This window comes from Lissotriton vulgaris, chromosome 7, assembly GCF_964263255.1.
Source record: "Lissotriton vulgaris chromosome 7, aLisVul1.2, whole genome shotgun sequence".
Lineage (NCBI taxonomy): Eukaryota > Metazoa > Chordata > Amphibia > Caudata > Salamandridae > Lissotriton > Lissotriton vulgaris.
Genome location: NC_141695.1, coordinates 1,243,475,229 through 1,243,496,835, shown reverse-complemented (window position 1 = coordinate 1,243,496,835; position 21,607 = coordinate 1,243,475,229). Strand labels below are relative to the sequence as shown.

General features: G+C 49.9%; 1 protein-coding gene across 1 annotated transcript in view; it reads right to left on the bottom strand.

Annotated features, from left to right (window-relative positions):
• SIMC1 (SUMO interacting motifs containing 1) overlaps positions 1-21,607 on the bottom strand; it is a 372,068-nt gene that overhangs the window by 81,978 nt on the left and 268,483 nt on the right. The window contains exon 6 of the mRNA XM_086931744.1: positions 19,406-19,513. Within this exon, the coding sequence (XP_086787870.1) occupies positions 19,406-19,513 (108 nt within the window). The remainder of the gene's footprint in view (positions 1-19,405; positions 19,514-21,607) is intronic.

The window sequence follows — 21,607 nt, the reverse complement described above, 5'->3', positions numbered from 1 at the left end:
AGGCCATATTAGATGTCTTCTTATGTGTATTGTGTGCCCTGAGGGCTATAGGGAGTACACGTTTGGCTTTTTAGTTGCAAGTTTAGATGCACTTGACTATCCTCTAGCAATTCCTGCTTTTGAAATCGGTTGAAACCTCCATGTGTCTAGTAAGGACTACATGGAGAATCCACTCGGGCTGGAGGCTCCCTTGGGGGGATGACATTCAAGACCTTCCAAGAAAAGGTTTAATAACCGGTACACAGAAAAGGGGTTCTCTGTTCTGCATATAAGCAGCTATAGCTGTTAAGTGAAATTAAATGGACTTGTATGGCAACCCAGTGTGTTGTAGATGAAGGAGGTAACATATAATGTCCTGGACCGTAGGTTTTAGGAGGTCCAAGTGTTTCAAAATACTGTAATTCAAATTTTTTTTCTGATTGGCCACATAACAGGAGCGTGTAGTCGGCGTGCAGGCTTCCTTTAGGATGTTCAAGCACTCGTTTGGGATGTGTAGATGACCAAATTCTATGACTGTGCCAAATCGTTAGTCGAGCTGTTTGAGGTCTGGATATCTGATCTGTTGTTGGTTTCTGGTGAGAAAGTCTGGCATGTTGGGGAGCTTCTCTTGGGAGTTGATCGGCATTTCGAGTAGAGCGGAGTACCAAGGCTGTCTGGCCTTGGTGGGGGTTACAAGGATGAGAGTTTAGGATGTTTGCTGAATCTTGCGCACCATTAGTGAAAGGAGTGGGAGAGGTAGAAAAGCATAGGCAAATATCCCTGATCAATTCGACCATAGTGAATTCCCCATGGACTGTGGCTGTGGGTACCTGACTGCGAAGCTTTGGCATTTTGAGTTTTTGCAAGTGGCAAATTGGTTTCTCAGAAGAGTCCCACAATGACAGAAGTAACAGTGGAGAACTACAGGATTGAGTTCCTATTTGTGGACTTTTTGGTGGGTCCTGCCGAGAAGATCAGCTAGGTTGTTGTCCACCCCAGAGATACTACGCCATCAGGTGGATATGGTGGTGGAGGGTCCAAAGCCAAATTTGGATAATAAGAAAAGGTGGAGTGAATGGATTCCTACCTTGCTTCTGTAGGTAGTACATGGCGTATAAGTTGCCTGTTTGGATCAAGACTAGCTTGTCCTGAATTTGTAGGAGGAAGGCTTTGAAGGTGAGCTGGACTGCTTAGAGCTTCAGTTAGTTGATTTGGTATCCCTGTTGTTGCAGGGTCCACAACACCTGTACTTTCATGTGATTGGTAATGGTCACCTGGGGTATAGTGTCTTGACTAGGCCAGCCGAGCAACAGATGGTCAGCCAAAAAGATCGATAAACACTGGTCTTCCCCACCAATAGATACTCCATATGACCCTCCGCTTCAGACCATTGTGCTGCAAGGCACTGTTGAAGTGGGCCCATGTGTTGTCTGGCATGGAGTACTATGGTAAAGCAGGAGGCCCCATGCCCAGAAGACGCATTACTGTTCTTGCTGAGGGAGGACGTTTCAGGTGAAAAAGAGGGAAGAGCTGCTGGAAAGTGTAGCACTTTGTTGGCTGGGGCAGGCTTCGCTTGAAACAGAGTTTACGGTTGACCCAAGGAAGGTCTGCACCTGGAGAGGACCCAATGTGATTTAGTGATGTTGATGTTAAATCTCAGGCTGTGAAGGAGAGGATTAGCAGTACGTGTATGGCCCAGGGATTGACGCTTGTTTGAGCGCTTGATAAACCAACCATCTACAAAGGGGAAGATGCAGATGCCTTCATGTCTTAAGTGTCTGGCGACCACCGCTTGACACTGGGTGAAGACCATTGAAGCGGTAGTGATGCCGAAAGGTAGATCTTTGAACTAGTAATGACAACCAAATACCATAAAGCACGGGTAGCTGGATGGATGGGGCTATGGAAATAAGCATCTTTTTGATCCAATGCTGCCATAAATTTGCCTTGTTGAGGCAGAGGGATGACCTCCGGAAGGGCTGCCGTGTCAAAATATTCCGTCAGGCTATACCAGTTTTGGGACCCAAGGTGGAGTATTGGATTGAGGGAGACATCCTTCTTGGGAATAAGAAAGTAGAGGGAGCAGGCCTCTTTTCCCTGGTGTTGCAACAGAAGTTGTTCAATGGCCTTTTTTGTAGAAGGGTTTGCACTACACTTCTACCTCTAGAAGGCATCGATATTCTTTGTGAAGCTGTGAGGGAGTAATTGGTATGATGGGAGGACACGCGAGACGTTATAGGTATTAACTGTTGCACCACAATTGGGACCCATTTGTTGGATGATTCCTGCAAAGATCTTGATGGAACAATATACTTTTCAGTAGATTCTTTGGCTGTTTCCACCATGGAACAGACTGGATTGCAAACTGCAAGATATTCTGTTTCTTTTCCCAGTGGGCCGAGAATGGATTTCACTGGTCCTCTGGTTATTGCTTTAATGGCCTCATGTGAAGATTGCATGTTGTAATAGAAAAATGCAAGAGGCCATCAAACTCAGTACAGATGAAATCTGTTGGGCAGCGGAGTGTAGATTGTGCAAGAGATTGTGCCACTTAAGATGGATTGATGATAACCTCTCGTCCGAAGGATATGCTTTTGTGGGCTTTGTATCAAGTACTGCTCCAAGGTATTGTTTTGTTTTCACTGAGTAGGTTGTAGATTTCCTGAGGTTTACTAGAACACTCACTTTGGCTAATGTTTTGAGGCAGGTTTGAAAATGTTTCAATGTCTAGGTAAGGATAGACAAAGACATTTTGTTTCCTTAGCTTGAGCTTCGACAGCAGCCATACATTTTGCAATGTGTCAAGATCGTGATATCCCACTTGATCTTCAGGAACCTCTGGATGGTCACCTGCTTTTTGAAGTTCTCCTAGATCTAGTTGTAGATATGGAGTGATGAGGCAGTTTTGGACTTGTAGATCTTTGGGAGTGACAATATTTGATATATTTGGCTTCTTTTTTTAAATGAAATAAATGGATGGGGTGTGTAGCCAAGATGGTGGCAGCATGAGATGTCCAGCACGCTCCTCCATTCCCTGGATCGCACAAACGGTGACAATAGCAGGGAAAGGAGGCCCAGAATGTCTGGGAAAAGGGCCATGTAGCATCCACGTAGCATCCACGACTGCCACGCAGCAGTGTTCAGGCAGTGCACTGGTTCGGACAGCCTGGTGTGGGTGTCTAAATACAGAGTTCCCAGAGAGGCACCCAGCTGATGGTAGCTGTAGCTCAGTAAGGGCTGCAGCGGAGCGCTGCAAAACCCACTTCGAGCTCGGCATGTCTGTGCTCTCTTCTGTGTGCCGCCCACTGACCGGAGAAGCATCAGCGCCTCCGAGCTGGGTCATAGAGGGGTGTGGGGGCCCCCCCACCAGACAGTGCTCCCTGGAACTGCAGAAAAAAAGAGTGTATAATGAAACAAAAGGCTGGTGGTCTCGTGGGGAAGACTGGATGCAGGGGCCCGGAGGTGGCATAGAAACTTGAATGGCGGCTGCAGCCCGCTGCTTGGTAAATCAGTAAGTGCTAAACACGATATCAAGAACACCCACCCCCAACCCCACAACAGACAAGAACTCCCCTACTCAACTTGCCTGCTGCCTGTGGAGCATCAACATGGTGGCATGAAATGAATGGGTACTGCAGGAGGTACAGCTGGAGCCTACCACAAGAGGGCTCTCAGCACACCCATAGTACAGACAGGACACTTGCTGAGGTGCAATCGTCCCACATACAACTGCACTGGGAGTCAACGCATGCAAGTGTTTTCAGAGGTGAGAGGTCAAAGCAAGCCACCAACCACTGTCTTTTGGAGCACTCACCAATACATCACCGCCAGGTCACACATGGAGGCTGTGTGCCCAGCATCCTCGGGAGTTACAATAAAGTCAGCCTCTCGTTTTTTGCCGCCACCTCATCAACAGCAGACCAGTACATGCAGCCTGTGAATGCAAGCAGGATAAACCACCAAATGCCCTCAAACGACCACCTTATAATCCTGACCGGCATAGAGTATCTGGGCATGTGGTCATCACACCCTGTGGATTGAAGGACTCACCCTACTATCCAGATGACTACTTCCAAAAGCAAGAAAGATCATAACTTGCATGACATGCTAAAGCTCCCCACTGATGCCTACTCTAAAAAGGATCCTGTGTCTCAATACACCCCACCGACAAAGCAGGAAACGGCCCCAGTTACACATGCATTCCTAGAATCCCTCTAGGCCTTATTATGGGGAGAGGACAGCAGCAGCACCTGTTCAGACGACCTTCAATTAAGAGTGGTCTTTACTTGAAATTACCGGATATTCCTAGCAAGCCCAGACGAAGTTCCCGAGGCACTAGGGAACAAAACACGTTGGCTGTGTGCCTGTTTTAATCAAGCAACTTTAAATAAAAAGAACCTTTTTGAACAAGTGTGTTCCCTGTCTGACTTCTATCAGGAGTGCACCTTCCTTTCTTGTGGACTTTCTTACCAAATTGGCATCTTTCAACGGCGGATGCAGGGAGTTGTCGCACTCGCTTGTTGATACATGAAACTAGTGGAATTGAAGTGCTTGACCTAGGTCAGCTGTTGTGTGCTTTGTTGTTTCATGGAATTCAAAGTACTTCGCCTCAATGTCAGAGGCCTAAATCATCCGGCTAGCGTGCCGCAATATGGTTTCTCCTTGTACCAAAAGACGAAGTGAGGATGAAATTTCATGGCTCCCCCGAAATCCTTTCCTCCGGGGTGGTTAAAAAAGGGGAAGACCTACTTCTTTCCAGGGACTTCAGGGGAAAGTGACAGGGAAAAGTACTCAAATCAAAGCATATTGCATACAATTGAGATCTCTTTTGGTCACAATAGGTTCTATATATGCTCCAAAGGAGCAACAGGAACATTTTATTAAGGAGGCCCAGTCAGAAACCCTGCAGTCCCTGGGCGCAGCTGTTCTGGTGGATGGCAACTTGAATTTAGTGATTAACAACAAATTAGACCGATCAGTCCTACAGTTCGGTCAGACTGGGAAATTCTCTGCAAAGTCGTCAGTGTCTGCTAGACTGCATCCTGAAAGATCTATGGCGACGCACCCACCCCAGTGACTGGGACTACACATTTTACTCCTTGGTGTTCAAAACCAATGCACTCATACACTATTTTCTGTGCACCCCCAACTATTTAGACCGTGGTCAAGGAGGTGGGCATCAAACCCAGGTCACTGTACGACAATGCCCTTGTCAAATTGGCTATGCTGGGGGACAGGATACAATAGGCCCCCAATACCTGTAGGCTATGAGAGAGCCTCATCTAAGAAACCAGCAATATCAACACCATAAACACTGAACTATTTACATAAAGACATGAGAATCGCTAAAACAATAGTCTGAGGGGAGCTGATAGCCTTGTCAGCCCGAAATAACAGACTAAGGAGAGAAAAACAGACAATTAGAAAATGCAATAAAGGAATTGGTGACCATCCATAAATGCCCAAGTACCCAAAGGGTGTGGTGTGAGCTGAATAAGGAATGTGCACAGTTTAAAACCTGGAAAGGGCAGAATACGCCCAGCTTCGCCTTAAGCACAAATTTCACACAGGGGTAACAAATGCGGAAGCTTACTGGCACACTGCCGGTGTTCTAAAATATAGCAAGGTAACAAAGGAGTGATCAGGGTTGGAGGAGGGGTCCATAGGTCACGGAAAACAGACCAATAACTGCAGTCTTCTGGAATTTTTACCAGTCTCAGTATTTGGGCCAGAAAGTAAACAGTGACGCCATCCCTACATACTTCCAGAAGGCCCAATAACAAGAATCAGCACAGGCAGGGAAGCTAGAGGAGTCAATCATACTGGAAGAAGCGATTGCCATAGCCTGGCGGAAACCACTAAAATCCCCAGGCCTGGGTAGCTTAATTGCTACCCTGAAACATTTCGGCTTTGGGGCCAGATTTTGCCACTGGGGCCAGAGTATCTAAAGTTCTTCACGGGACAGGGTGAGATTGAATTGGGTCTCTTTGGAATTATTCCCCATACAAAGAGGAACGCGTCAGGGGTGCCCATTGTCCCCTCTACGCTCCCTAAATGGAGTCATTCGCACAAAGGGTCCACACACACACATCCACACCTAAGGAATGAGAAGACATTCACTACTGTGTAAAACACAGAACACAGCACATCTAGCACTGAGACTGATTTTAACATTGTTTCATATTGGTACTGGATGCCTGGTTTGGTCCAGAAATAGAACCTGGAATGGATTTGCGAATGCTTGAGGGGCTGTGCGAACATGAGTTACCTATTACACTTACTATGGGACTGCTCAAAGCTGGTCCGGTACTGAGGAAAAGTGCTGAACGATATTCACAAAGCCTTTGACACACATCCCAGGCTGCCCTGCGTATACCCTGCTGGGTCTATCCAACCCTTGGATATATTCCCTGAAATCCATGTGAGGCTGACAGATGTCTCTTGGTTTAGGAGAAGCACATCAGGCTATTCTCTCCCTCATGGGGCACCAACAGGATTCTGGAACACACAACATGGCTACACAAACTATGGTTCATTCTGGGCACGGAGAAGCCGACGCTTGGAACGGAGCTTAAGCTGGGCACCTATTGAGTATTGTAGGCTCCCTTCATAAACCTCTAATCAGCAGAATTTAATGAATTGAACTGCCCCAAATATCTCAAATTGCTAGATCGGATTTCACATGCCCCAGACACCGCAACGACAAAGGACAAAGGATCGAGGTACAGGCCTGGGGGGATACATGATTGGGGCCATGTGAGAAATATTGTGGTGACTGATATTTACTTTCTGAAAGTTCAAGAGATTAGGAAACAGTGGGCAGAGGTTAGTTGGGTCCAGGTTTTCTTGTCACACCAAGTTTATGAGTCACCGGCCTCCGGGTTGTAGGCGACAGAACTGTGTACCTAGTACATGACTTTTTGCTTTCTGTAAAAGCAATGAAAAATAATTTATCCATAAAATTAAATGAATTAAATTTGGCCATTTTTAGCCTTACTTTATAGGATCCAAGCATAGATGTGCTCTACAGTTGCACAAAGTTAGATATATATATATGTATAAAAATACGGGGATTCCTGTGCGTGGGTGGGTCTATTCAACCCTTATACTGATGAGGATCCACTGGAAGAGAACTTAATTAACTTCAAAGTGTGCCTACTCGGTCATTAGTAGATTTAGCTCTCAGCTGGGCCTGCCTCCCTTTTGTCTTCCTATCCAGCCAGGCACCACTCCCAGTGGGAGATGAGCTGCCCACAGAAACGGTTTTGAGTTACTACTAGGGAGGGTTTGTTCATTTCCCTGAACGCACCTCTACACTGGGCACAAGAGCTTTGCACGAGGGAAAAATGTTTCTGCCATCTTGTTGTTAGGTAGAGGGGGCACTGTGGGATTGCCTGCATAAGGGCACCCAGGAAATGTGTGATTTTGTATATTGTAATATTCTCTATTTTAATAAATTACAGTGGAATTTTTATCATGTTGCGGTTTCAACTTCGACCTGAGTGCAGCTTTTGACACAGTTAATTACTGTGTCCTGATTCACCGCCTCAGGAGAGCTGGAGTGACGGGAACAGCCCTATTATGGCTGCAGTCCTATTTAGAAGGGGAATCCTTTCAGGTCTTCGAGGGTAATACCAACTCACAGCCCTTGCCATAACAGTGCGGAGTCCCACAGGGCTCCTTACTGAGTCCCACTCTTTTTAATGCCTACATGGCCCCATTGGCTGAAGTGGTGCCCCTTTTGGGATCCATTTTTTTTTTTTTTTAAATATATTTTTATTGCAGGAATTAGTACAACAATACAGTAACGACCAGCATCATATTATAGCCAACTCTTACAAGATATAGCCCACCGACCCCCTTCCATAGCATTGCTATACAGCCAAGCGGCCCATATTCCTGGGGTTGGACAGCGAATGTATCTGGGGTCAGTAGGATGCTGGAGCTGGTCCGGATAGCACACTGTCCGTCATCTGCTTTTCTAAACAAACCCCAACCCCCAAAAAGATACCCCCCCCCCTCAAACTACAAGTCATTGTGAAACTCCCCCCTCCCCCCCCCCCCCCCACCATCAGCGCCAGGGAGTTTTATCACTGTAGGATCCACTGCTTGACCCTCGGGGAAGGTGATAGTGCCGTTAATGCTAGTATCTAACGGGACTCGGGTCTAGTTGCTTCTTCGCTTTCGGAGTCGCTGGGGGTACAATAATCCCTGAGGGCCTGCACCAACGTTTCCCATTCTAACGCGGCCTCCTGCGCCTTCTCATTGCTATGCCTCCAAGCCAACTGATATCGCAGCGCGCTCTCACCCGCCGCCCATTTCAAAAGTTCACCGTGCCATCTGCTGCCCGTAGGACCAGCACGTGCCTTCCAGTTCCTGGTCACCTCTCGCTTAGCCAGTAGGAGCCCCAGGTCTATAAATTTACTGGTGATTTTATTCCGGGGGGTATGGGGGAACCAGTGCAGTAGCCCTACCGCCGCATCGAACGATAAGTGCCTCCCCGTCACCTCTTCTAAAGTCGCCGCCACCTCCTGCCAGTAGGACGTCAATCCGGGACAGGCCCATAGCATGTGTAGGAGGTCCGCCTCCTGAGCCGGGCACCTAGGGCATTCCGCCGAGGCTGTGGCAAAATAACGCCTGATCTTAACCGGGGTCAGGTACGCCCTATGGAGAACATAGTAGTGGACCAGCTGGAAACGGGCGCTACGTGTACCCTTCCATGCTCGCCTCACCAGCTGGGACCAGGTCGTCTCCGGGATCTCCCTACCGATGTCCTCTTCCCAGCGGAACTTCAGTGTGGTGAGAGGGACCAACCCTTCAGTAATCAACCTGCCGTAGAGGCATGTGACCGCCTTCACCGTGCCCGCCGACATCATTACATACTGGCACACCTGGGACAACTGAGGCTCCTCTAGTCCGTTTTGCCAGTACGCCTGGATCACTCGCACAATGGCCGAGTGCAGCAGAAAGTCGCCCCGGGGGATCCCAAAGCGGTCAATGAGATCCTGGAAGGACAGGAGCACTCCGTCCTCATACAAGTCCCCGACGAGCTGTAAACCCGATTCCTCCCAGTCCGCCAGTCGCGACCAATCTCCTCCGTGGGGGAGGGCCGTCAGCATCCCCAATGGTATTTCAGGTGCATATGGGGTCCGCAGGTGACCTCTGTTATGGGCTCGATTCCAACAGAGTCGGATAGTCCGTTCCTCCATCGACAGGTCCCGAAGGACTAAACGCTGTCGCAGCGCGATAAAGGAGAGGACATGCCTGGCCATACCCGTCCCTCTACCGTCTTCCGGGCCTCTGAACTCCCTGGCTATCTCCTGGGTGTATGTCTGGAGCTGCGCCGCCAAGTAGTACTTCTCAAAGTCCGGCACAGCGAGCCCCCCTTCGTCCTTCGGCCTCATCAGGGTAGTGAGGGCCACCCGCCGCCGGCCCGTGCCCCAAAGGAACCCGACCACCATAGAACGCAAGCGGCGAAACGTAGCCGGAGGGACCCAGATCGGCAAAGTCCGAAAGTAATACAACAGTCGGGGGAGCGCCACCATTTTGAGCAGGGCAATGCGTCCCGCCACGGAGAGCGGGAGCGTGGCCCAAAAATCCATGCTGCCTCGGAGTGCTCGTATGCAACGGGCAATGTTTCCGTCTAGGAGGTCGGGCTGGTCGTGGTACACAAATACCCCAAGGTATTTAAAGCAGTCGGGTTCCCATCTGATCTCCCTACATAGCGCCGGAGCGGGGACACCCCTACGCATCGGGAAGAGGCAGGTCTTAGACCAGTTCACTCGTAGGCCTGAGACTTCACCGAACTCCGTTAGCGCTAATTCCGCTCCCCGTAATGCGTCGACCGGGTCCTCCAGGAAGAGCAACAGGTCGTCCGCATAGAGCGAGACGTAATGCGGGCCCGCTGCTGTCCATAAGCCCGTATAGTGGGCTCCCGAGCGAAGATGCATCGCTAGTGGCTCCACCGCTAGTGCAAAAAGAAGCGGGGATAAGGAACACCCTTGCCTCGTGCCACGCTCCACCGGATATCGCGATGAAATCAGAGGGCCCGATCTAACCCTGGCTGAAGCAGAAGCGTAAAGAACTGCCGTCCATTTGAGAAATCCCTCCCCGAGGCCGAATTTCCGCAATACCGCGCTTAAGTAGTCCCACTCCAGGCTATCAAACGCCTTCTCCAGGTCCACCGACAAAACTACCGGGGACGGGGCATCCACGAATGGTTCCCCAAGCAAGCGAAACAACCTTCGGATGTTCATGGTCGTATTTCGCCGTGGGATGAAACCGGCTTGGTCCTCGTGTACTAGGGAGCCCATATGTCCTAGCAGCCTCGAGGCCAAGATGCTGCTCAATATTTTGTAGTCCACCGTCAGCATTGAGAGGGGACGGTAGGACCCCGGGTCAGCCGAGTCTCGGCCCGGCTTGAGGAGAGGAACCACCAACGCCTCACACATCGAGCCGGGGAGGCGACCCAGCCTCTTCGCCTCCTTGTAGACCACCAATAAACGAGGGGCCAGAAGGTCAGCATAAGCTGCATAGAACTCCACCGGCAGGCCATCTAGGCCCGGGGTCTTATTCCTCGCCATCCGTTTGATGGCCCCGCGGATCTCCCCCAAGTCTATGTCAGATCCCAGGGTGTCTGCCACTTCTTGTTCCACTGTGCGGAGTTCCAGCGGGCGAAGATAGGTATCGAGCCGGTCTGGGTCACGCGCGGAGCGACTGCGGTATAAACATTCATAATAATGCCGGAAGCAAGTAAGAATCTCCGGTTGGGTGCACACCTCGGTCCCATCCGCCCTACGCATCCTAGTCGTCGTTTGGGACTGGCGCGTAGGGTTGGCCAACCACGCCAGCAACGCGCTCGACCTGTCGCCCTCCGCTATAGATCGGACCGTGTAGGCCTTATAATCGAAACAGCGGAGCCGTTCGACCTCCACCGCCACCTTCTCCCTCGCCTCTACCGTTTGTGTCTGCAATTCCGGGCGTCCGGGTCGGCTAATTTCGAGCGCGCGGAGCGTTCGGTCCGCTGCGTCCAAATCAGCCAGGATAACACGCCGCATGCCCACCCTCTTAGAGATACAGTACCCCCTCACCACCACCTTGAAAGCGTCCCATTCGAACGCCCTAGTACTCGCGGAACCGCCGTTGGATGCAAAATAATCCGTGATTCTCTCCCCTAGGTCTGCCTTGAAGACACTGTCCTCGAGGATCTCGGGGCGCATCTTCCAGGTGGGTACCGCTGGCGTCCCAGGGAACCAGCGAATGTCCAGCAGGAGGGGGTTATGGTCCGAAATGGTCCGCGATAAATACTCCGATCGGACCGCTGCCGAGACTAATTCGGACGAACCAAGAAAGCCGTCCAGTCTGACATGCAGCTCATGAAGGCTCGAAAAGTACGAATAATCTCTAGATGCGGGATGTTGCGCCCTCCATATGTCCGTCAAACCCCAGCGGGTCTGCCAATCGTGACGGCCCTTAGCCGTCCGCCGGACCGGGGAGTCGGGGAGCGGGGGATGCGAGCGGTCTATGTCTACATCTACCACGGAGTTAAAGTCTCCCCCCAGCAGGAGGGGACCGGTGAAAAAGTGGGCCAACGAGCCCGATAACCCGGAAAGGAAGGCAGTCTGGTCCACATTAGGGGCATACACACAGCAAACATTCAAGTCCCTCCCTCCCAGCGTGCCTGATATGGCCACGAAGCGCCCCTCTGGGTCCAACACTGTCCTCGTGACCTGGAAGGGGACTCCTGCCCTGATCCATATTAGCGCCCCCCTGGCATAAGCAGAGTACGCCGTGGAGAAGACCTGCCCTCGCCACCTACGCTGAAGCGCCGCCCCTTCCGCCTTGTTCAGATGCGTTTCCTGCAGCAGCGCCATTTGCACTCCCCTACGCACTAAATAAGCGTGGACCTTGTGACGCCTAGACATAGTGTGAAGCCCCCTCACGTTCCAAGTAATACATTTCAAGTTAGCAACATCAGCCATTGTCCCAAAGTGTTCTTGCACAGTCCCCCCGTCCGGGTCCCCACAAAGAAAAAACATCAATCCTCCCAGCGCTGTCGGCGGCCATTTTCCCCAACCAGAACCATACCCCCCAAAAACCAACAAAACCCCCTCCCAACCACCCCAGAACAGGACCCAAACTGCGCCATCTAGATCCCATCCAAACTTCTACGGAGAACAACCCCAAAAACCCCACTAGTCCTACGGTCGCCACCGTAGGAAGGCCTTATGGGCCAGGTGCGGGCTGAGCGGAGGCAGTGGGCCCTCGTCGCCCAGGCTACCAGGACTATAATAAGCCCCCCCGTGTCAAAATCTTTCGGGGCAAGAGTAGAAGCCTCCCAGCCCTCCCTCAACCATTGTCAGCAATAAAGAACGGCAGCCGCCTCCCCCCTGCCGGGCCCCCACCCAAAACAAGGCAACCTATCCCATTACCCTTGTCCGTCCAAAAGGTCCTCCACCGATTTCGGCGTGATCACCGGTGTGTGGGTACTGTCTGCCACTGAGTCTTCCGAGTCCGATGGTGCCCCCCGAGCACCCGGGTTTTCCTCCTCCTCTTCGACGTCTTCGCCCCTTGCTCCCGACAGTTCTGACAGAACTTCCAGCACTCCCCTCCGCTCAGACGATGTCTCCGCTGTCGAGGGTCCTCCTGTGCGGCCGCGGCGGTTCCTGACCCTTTTAGATCGCCTCCTTTGTTCCGGCTCCTCCGCCTGATGGGTCGAGGCGTTGTAACCATCCTTCCCTGTTCGGTACAGTTCGAGCCAGTCACAGGCCTCCTCCGGGGTGTCGAAGAACTGGGTTTTGTCGTCGACAATTACTCGGAGCCTCGCGGGAAATAGGAGTGAATATTGGATGCCCTCACTCCTGAGTTCACGCTTAACCGCCAGGAAGGAGAACCGCTTGCGCTGCGTCTCGTAGGTATAGTCAGGGAAGATATTCACCTGGCTGTTTGCAACCTGGAACGGGCCATTGTGTCTGGCGGCATTTAGGATCAGGTCTCTGTCCCGGAAATGTAGCAACCGCGCCACCACCGGCCTCGGGGCTCGTCCCTGCTGTGGGGGCCGCGCTGGAACTCTGTGGGCCCGTTCCAGAGTGTAAAAGGAGGACAGGCCCTCCGGGACCACCGTGTCTCGGAGCCAGGTCTCCAGGTAGCGCACCATATCGCCCTCCTCAACCTTTTCCGGCAGGCCCACTACCCGAATGTTATTCCTCCTGTTCCGGCCCTCCGCATCCTCCGCCCTCCGTTCGAGGGTCTCGATTCGGGACATGGCATCCTTTATCGTCGCAGCCAGGGTTCTCTGCGCCGGTTCGATAGTCTTCACCGTGCTCTCCACCTCCTTGACCCGGTCCGAGAGTTTACCGTGGTCTGCCCTAAGGAGGCCCAGGCCAGTCGCCACCTGGGCAATGTCCTGTTGTAGGGCCGACCGAGTTGCCTCTATGGCTTCCAGTACACGGTCGAATTGTTGCTGGAGTGGTGCGCCACCAGGTCTTTTAGGATCTCCATGTTCCTCCTTGTCCTGGGCCTCAGAGTCCGAGGTGGCCTGGCTGGATCCCTTGGCTCCTTTAGGTTTCCCCATGCTGCCAGGGGCTCTCCGCAAAGGTCCCGGAGTAGTCGCCTCCGTGTGCAAGTGTCCAGCACGACTGTCCCGGGGTTTCGCCCTCCAGTCCGGAATGGGCGATCTCCTTCTCCAGAGCCTGTGGAGACTCCGCCGTTTCGGCTCACGCCACCGCCACGGCGTCCGAGGGCACCGATAAGGGGGCGGAGACACCCGTCTCCGAGTCGGGCAGGCCCGTTCACCCACTATAGCTCCGGGGGGAGGGCCACCAACTCCCCCGGTTGTCCTGTGGCGCCCGAGCGTCGCGCCATCCATGTAGTTGGGGTGGCCAGGAACTCGAAGCTAGTTGCGGAGTCGCGGTGCCGACCACTGCCTAGAACTGAGTGCACCCGTGCCCGGTGCCCTCCAACGCGTGGGCACCCGCCCGGTCGTCTAAACAAGTATGGTCCCGCTGTAGAGGGTCCGAACCAACCAATGTCCAATGTCTAAAACAACTGAGGCTGGTGAAGCCGGGTGCCGGGCGACACCCGCGAGACCTCCTCAACTCCGTAGGTTCGATCAAGGGGACAAAGGGGTCCGGGCGCCATATTGGGTCGCACTCCGCCACTTCGCAAACTTCGGCATTTCTTCAAAAGCCACCTCCGTCCAAACTCCACCAGGGCCTTCGGGAGGGTGTCGTCGCCTCACTCAACCGAATGCGGGGTCTGGGGTGCCCCTCAGCCTCCGATGTTCAGGATAATTCCGGGCTCAGTCCCGGAGCCGAGCTCTCAGGCGACCATCGCCATCGGCGCCCAAGCCACGCCCCCCCCCTTTTGGGATCCATATGGTAACATAAGCAGATGACGCACAGTTGGTTGTAGCTCTGAGCCACCCCAGCCAACAGACCAATGGTCTCCCTGCCTGCAAGAAGTCGTAAAATGGATGAGTCTCCCCTCTAAAACTGAACGGGGAGAAAACAGAGCTCACGATCCTTGGTAACTCATTAAGTGCATTCCCCAAAAATTTGTGAACGTCCTCCATGGGTCCGGGACCAATCCCCAAAACAGATCAAAAGCCTCAGAATCTGGTTTGACCACAATCTCACCTTTAAAGCACAGGCGAGAAAGACGGGGGCTTTATGTTATGGTCTATTGAGAATTATCCATAAAATCCTCCTCCTCCTCCCTCCGATAGCAAAAAGACTAGTGATTCAGGCCCTGATTTTGTCCAGATCGGATTATGGAGACGCTCTTTATTTCGGCACCCCAAAGGAGGTGATTCTAAAACTGCAGATCGTACAGAATTGCGTCGCGAGGATGCTCACTGACACCCCTAACCGGTGCTCAGCCAGACCTGCACTACACTCTCTCCACTGGCTTCCAGTACAGGAGAGAATAACTTTCAAGGCTCTCTGCATAACCCACAAGGCGCTGAATGGAGGCAGTCCCGTAATCACAAATGATATGATCCGCCCCTACAGCACAAATAGGAAACTCCGCTCAAACGAACTCCACCTTGCTATGGTCCCCAGGATCAAGAAGGCAAGAAGTGGCTGAAGGCTTTTTTCGTTCGACTCCTCCAAACTCTGGAATGCCCTCCTGTTACATCTACGGAGGGAACCGAACCACCTAAAGTTCTGGAAACAACTAAAGACCTGGCTTTTCCCTTAAGAGATCAGCGCCCCTAGCGACGTCCACAGCGCTGTTATGCCTCCGGGTAGCCATGCGCTATACAAGTGCCAATATAATACAATTCAACCGTTTTGGTAATTCTAAATGCTTTACAGATTTATTTAAGTTAAGACAGTTGTGTCATAGCTACAAATGGCTGAGCTCAAGTTTAGGCCACAGAAACCTTTACTAAACCTAACAAGAATAGTGGCATTATTATTTGTGGTGAATTAAAGAAAGTGGCTCTATATATATGGACCAAAGTCAGGTACAGTGTGTATAGAGTCCCCAATCCCCAGAGGTTAAAGTCAGATCTGACCTTAGTCTCTAAAGTGGTAGCTTGGTCGAGCAGTAAGGCAGTATCAGAGGACAGTGTAAAGCATTTGTTGTACACAGTCAGCAAAAGGTTTCCCACACTCAAGAACTGAACTCTAGGCCAATTGTTTGTATATCAAAAGATATAGTTGTTTTATTTTAGAACCAACATTTATCAAAATATACCTTTCTCAATATGAGTGACTTTAGGTAATTGCTTTGCAGAAAGGCAATAGACTTGGTAAGTACAATAGTTACTGGGCTAGCAATAGGCAACACAATTCTAAACACAATTTAACATTGAGCTCAATGGGATTTTCTACATAAATGCAGTTGATTACTTTCAGGATTACTTTTCTAACCACAGGACTGGATCCTGGATTCAGTACCGGGACCAAAGCTGTAAACCGTAAAGTAAAAGCGTTTTGGTTACAGTTGTAATTTTAAAGAATATAAATGTATTTTCAAAGTTGACACTTAGAAACGCTTCAGAGAAAAACTAGCAATGTTATCATATAGAAGGAAATTCAAGTCACAGGTAAAGTAGGTTCTCGTTACTTTTGTAATCCAGTGTTTGACTCCTAGGTTCAGCACTGGGACCTCTACCTAAGACAGGCAAGTATTTGCATTTCAGTAATTGGTACGATTTTTAAAGAATATTTGTAATTTGCAAAAATCGACACTTCGAAGAAATTTCGGAGAAAAAACAGTCAATGGTTTCCTATGGAAGAAAATGCAGGTAACTGGTTAAGTACAGTTAAGATTACTTTTGCAGTTCAGTACTGAACTAGAAAGTACAGCAGTGGCTTCTTCTTCTATCCCAGGTGAGTATTTCGGAAATCGTTATTCGGCTGATTTTAGAGGAATATTTTAAAGTTTCAAAACTCCACACTTAGAAGAAATTTCAGGGAAAAATCAGTCAATGTTAGCCTATGGAAGGAAAGAGTTATTGGCTTTCGGTGAGTCCTCGATTGGTGAGGTTAAGGTTCTGGGCATAGACTCAGGGGTCTTCCAGGGTCGGAAAAGTACAGTTGTTACACCCTCAGCGGCACAGGGGCAGCCGGCTGCAGAGAGTAGGCCCAATGCAATCTAATGGAGGGTAGGGGGCCTTTGGTTGGTGGCTGCAAGCAGGCAAGCCACGCGGCTGTGGGAGCTGAGCTCCTGGTCACTTACTCAGGGCAAGTGGGGAAGTAGAGTAGGGTAGTAGTTGCACTTCCAGCAGCACTCGGGCGGCTGGGTGCAGGGTGCTTTTGAGCCGTCGGGAGCTCAATGTTATCCAATGGGAAAGTTACAAAGTGAACAAAGGCTGCAGGCTCGGGGACAGAGATTCTTCAGGTGCGACCACCACTTCGAGAGGTAAGTTGAGTTCTTGGAGAAGAGGTAAGTACCCCAAAGGAGGGCACAGGGGGCCGTGCGGCGCCTGGTGCAGGGGTGTCTTTGGGTGTCGAGGAGGGTCTTTGGGCACTGGACTTCGGGTCCCAGTCCTCGGGGGGACGTCCTCGTGGTCTTGGGTCACTCGGCACGGGCCGGGCTCGGCGGGTGCAGAGTGGACTGGATTCGCGGTTCCTGGCTGGCACCAGAGGTATGATTGTTGGAGCAGAGCCTCTGCTCAGTGGAGTACCAGTCTTTGAGAGGGTCAAGGCAGGCAGGTCCTCCGAGTTTTCCAAGGGGGCTGTCCGCAGGAGTCGCCGGGATTTAGCAGGGGGAGGTTCCAGGGTCGACAGGCCAGTAGGGCTGGGGCCACATCAGTTGGTGTCGTCCTATTAGCAGCTGCACGGCAGGTCTTCTTGATCTTTCTTGTTTTCTTATCTGGATCTTAGGAAGGAAGGTTCAGGGTTCCCCTTAATACTGAATTTGGGGGTGTTACAGGTAGGGCAAGGGCAGGGACCAATAGGTCCCTGTCCTGGGATGGGTACACCCCCTGGTCTGCTCCTCTTCTGCGGGAGGGGGGCAGGGGCCTAGCTGTGATTGGGCAGGGCTCCCCATCTTCAAGATGGCGGGAGCCCGGGGTCGTGCTTCACCTCGCCTCTCCCACCTGAGGGGTGGGGTTGGCACAGGCTGGCAGCCCCCCACCCTTCCTGACGTAGGGTTTCCCACCAGTCTTCCCACCAGAATGGGGGTCAAAATTGGTGGGGCCCAGTTGCGGAGTACAGCAAGTGGTCTGGAGAAGCTCACAAAGGCGGCAGACCTTTGAAGCTTCCCACTGCCCATCCTGGGGGAGGAGACCTAGCACCTCGCCTAGGATGTGCATTGTTGCAGGCCCAGGAGAGCGGGGGGCTCTCCACCCATGTCTGCTGTGTGGCAGCACAGACCAGACGTGGATTGTAGGTTAGGCTTTCAGATGGCATCTCCAAGATGCCCTCTGGTGCATTTTACATTAAATACCACACTGGCATCAGTGCGGGATTAATGTGCTGAGAAGTTTGATATCAAACTGGTCAGTCTTTAATGTATCCATTATGGTGCTGTGGAATTCGTAATGACAACCTCCTAGCACCATATACTCTTAATGGCATTACTGCACTTACAGTGCCCAGGAATGGCCCTGGGTACTGTAGGGGCACAGGGCTCATGCACCTGGCATTGGCACACACGGAGGTGTGCCATGTCGACTCTTTGTTTAGTTCTGGACTTATACACTCAGCCTGCAAAGGCAGTGTGTGGGTGTCAGGGTACAGGGCCCCAATGGGTGGCACAATAAGTGCTGCAGCCCTTAGGGGTCTTCTCTGGTCACCATTACCTTGGTACCATCTACTAGGGGCCGACAGGTGGCCAGAGATGCCAATTGGGTTTTAGTTTCAACACAGTTTTAGTGAAGGAACACAGGCCCTGGGCACCTGGTTGGCAGGAGCTCAGGGCACACTCAGTCTAAGCACACCAGCAGTTCAGCAAAAAGTGGGGGCATACCAATGCAAGAAAGATGTCACTTTCTCACAGTGAACTCCATCCACTTTCTCACAATGATCAATGAAGGCCCACTCATGGAGTATTTCAGCTTATATGATCTTATCTTTTTGGTGTTGCTGTTTTCCCATGAATACATTCCAAGGCTTTAGAGATCACCAAAAGGAAGCAATATGACAACAGTGACGTGTTTAGTTGGTTCTGTAGACTGAGATCAAAGGAAATAAATCCCAAGAGAACCTAAGCGTGACAGTGGTGATGGGCACACCGGAGGCCATAGACAAGAACAGACACAAATCCAGGTTATTACACTTCAAACAGTGTTTTCCCTTCAATGTACAAATCCTGTACAAATGTCAGATTTAAAAAAGCTACTACTAAACCTAATTACGTAGGAGCCTTCTCACTAGCTATATACTTATGCATATTAAGCCTGGTATACCATAAAATAGAACTGCAGAAGAGAAAAGAGAACAATCTTACCGAAAACTTGCATAAGATTCACTCACTGAATTGTTATGTTCGAATATATAGGCAACTTTGCAACTCCATACACAATACAAACTCTAGTGTGAATGGAGCCACAAAAGTAGGCCCCACACTGCACTTTAAGGAATTTACAAAAAATGTTACTAAATGGGATGGGTTTACAGAAGTCAGGATATGCTCCACAGTCATTGGAAATAAGGGGGTTTGGCAAAAGGGCAACGGACCAGACATTCAGCATTCTGTTGAGGCTAACAATAATGCTGATGTTATCCTGGGTACATTTAATAACTGACCACAAGTGTTGGAAGGCAAAAAGCACTGGAAAACAGCATGCATATTTAACACACATGCAGTGTTCAGCAAATGCTGCTTCCCCCATGAATGTGCGTGCACAGGCAGACATGCGCACATACATACAGATTCTAACCTCATGGAACCCTTACATGCAAAGTCACATGGGTTAACAAAAGAACAAGAAATACAGCCTTCCAAACAATGCAGATAGAACAATTCTCACATCTGCTCCTTGTTCCTGGTGTTGTCGGGCGACAGTGGTGGATTGTTCTTGCAGTCTTCTTCAATGGAACAGCACTTCACTGCATCAATGAGCCATCGGATCACATCCCTACCCATAGAACAGGAGACATTAGAGGAACAATGAGCAGTAGTCAAACTCTAAAGACTAATATAACGTGTGGTTATGAGTCAGTGATGGAATGTAAATAATAATGTAAGAAGGTGAAATGAAAACCAAAATGAAATAAGATTCTAGAAATTAAATTTAAATGAACAATTATAATAATGTGGCACTTTGTGCGCTTCTGATGCCCTACACCTCTGAACAGAATTACAAATATTTATAGAGTTCAGACTAAACTTTCTTCAGTTCCCAAACATTATTCACAGATTAATAAGCTTTGTATACCCACTGTGTCTGGAAACCCAAACGCAAGAAACAATGACAAATGCCCATCATCGTATTTGCTGAAGAAGGACCTCTGATGAATTTTGAGCAAAACATCAGTGAAAAATCTACTCCACTTCTATTTTTATGGCTGGTTTATTTTTACAGTTTTAAGTTTATACTAGTTCGAGCAAAAAAGGACAGTCGTTTGTGGCACTGCTTGCAGTGCTGACCAGAATACTGAAGCACTTTTGTGTTCCACTTTGAGAGGTTAATCCATATAGTGAAGAATGGCAATATCCTACTCAGTGTTCAATGGTGCAATCTTAAAAGGTATCATCCTTTACCTTGAAAGAAAGAAAGGCTGAACTGTTTTTCAACAGCAACCAATAGGAATGCTTCTCGGATGCTGGAAATTCAGCTAGGTGTTCTGAACAGAAATAACTAAGGTGGAAAACTTACCTGTAATCCTACTTACACCTTCATAGGTATTTTCCCTGAATCCACACACAATAGAATACTCTTTATTCATCTGTGGGATACCCAGCACACCTTTTATATGTTGTACTACTCACAATAGCAACTCTGTGCTTGCGTTTCAGCTGTTTAGGACTTGGCCATCGAAAGTACTAGCTGAAAACTCACAAATTCTGCCAATCATATTTGAATTTTTCAGGGGGGGGGGGGGGGGGGGCGTGGTTTGAGGCCGATTAAGATGGCGGCTGGTTGACGCCGCTCCGCGTCGCAATCAGAGGATTGTACATTACCTGTCCGGTGGAAGCTTTTTGATGCCTGTTTTGAGCACAGGACTTGCTGGCTGAAACATTCCTGCATCTAAAGATGGCTTTTGTTAAGCGCGGTAAGCTGGCTTTTTCACCGTTTTTATCAAACCTGCGGCGCGTTCCATGACTGGACAGCGCCTGCCATTTTGTTTACTTCAGAGCGTTTTCCTCACAGGACCGGCTCCTCACAAACTGTCATTTTATGAAGGGCAAAGTATACCAGGATGTTCTACAAGTCTCTTAATACATATCCTCTGAATATAATTTCCTCTAAGGTCGCAGGTTTCATATTTTTAAAACGTTCCTTGTCGGTATCTTACTGCAACAGCTAACTCTTACATTAGAATTGCTGGAATCTCAGCTGGTTGTACTACGTCACTGGAGCAATTAATAGCAGCACAGAAGACTTTTGGAATTTCAATTGGTGATATCTATTCCTCATACCGTTCTTTTGCGTCCTTTTCTCTGTATGTCATCGCACAAACTGCACTTTGTTGTTTGAATATACATGTCTATGGGGAGGATTAAATCTGGTCGAGGCACTGCTTCATCGTCTACTTCTACTCTACATCCTAAGTCTACTGCTGTACCTACCTCTAACCCCTTTTCAGTATTACAAAGCGACATGGAGGACTCAACACCAACCACAATGTCCCTTAGTGCAGAGTTGTCTCCCAGTGCATCTACGTTTGCGCCTACTTCTAGTTCTCTTTCGCCTCAACTAAGTGACAAAATGGCATCTAAACCAACTTCTACGTTAGTGCTGTCCTCCACTAAGCAAGTCAAAAAAGACCCTCCTTCGCCAACCACTTCTCCTCCACCAGCTTCCTTGGAGTTACTTCTGGATGAAATACGGGCTCTTCAAAGCAAGATTACTTCAGTGGAGTGTCAGGTCGAATCTTTACAAGCCTCTTCACAGCAGATTCCTCCTATGAAAGCAGAAATCCTCCAACTAAAGAAACAAGTGGAAAACCTTGAAAATCGTAGTAGACGCAATAACCTATGAATCTATGGTTTAGCTGAAGGATTGGAA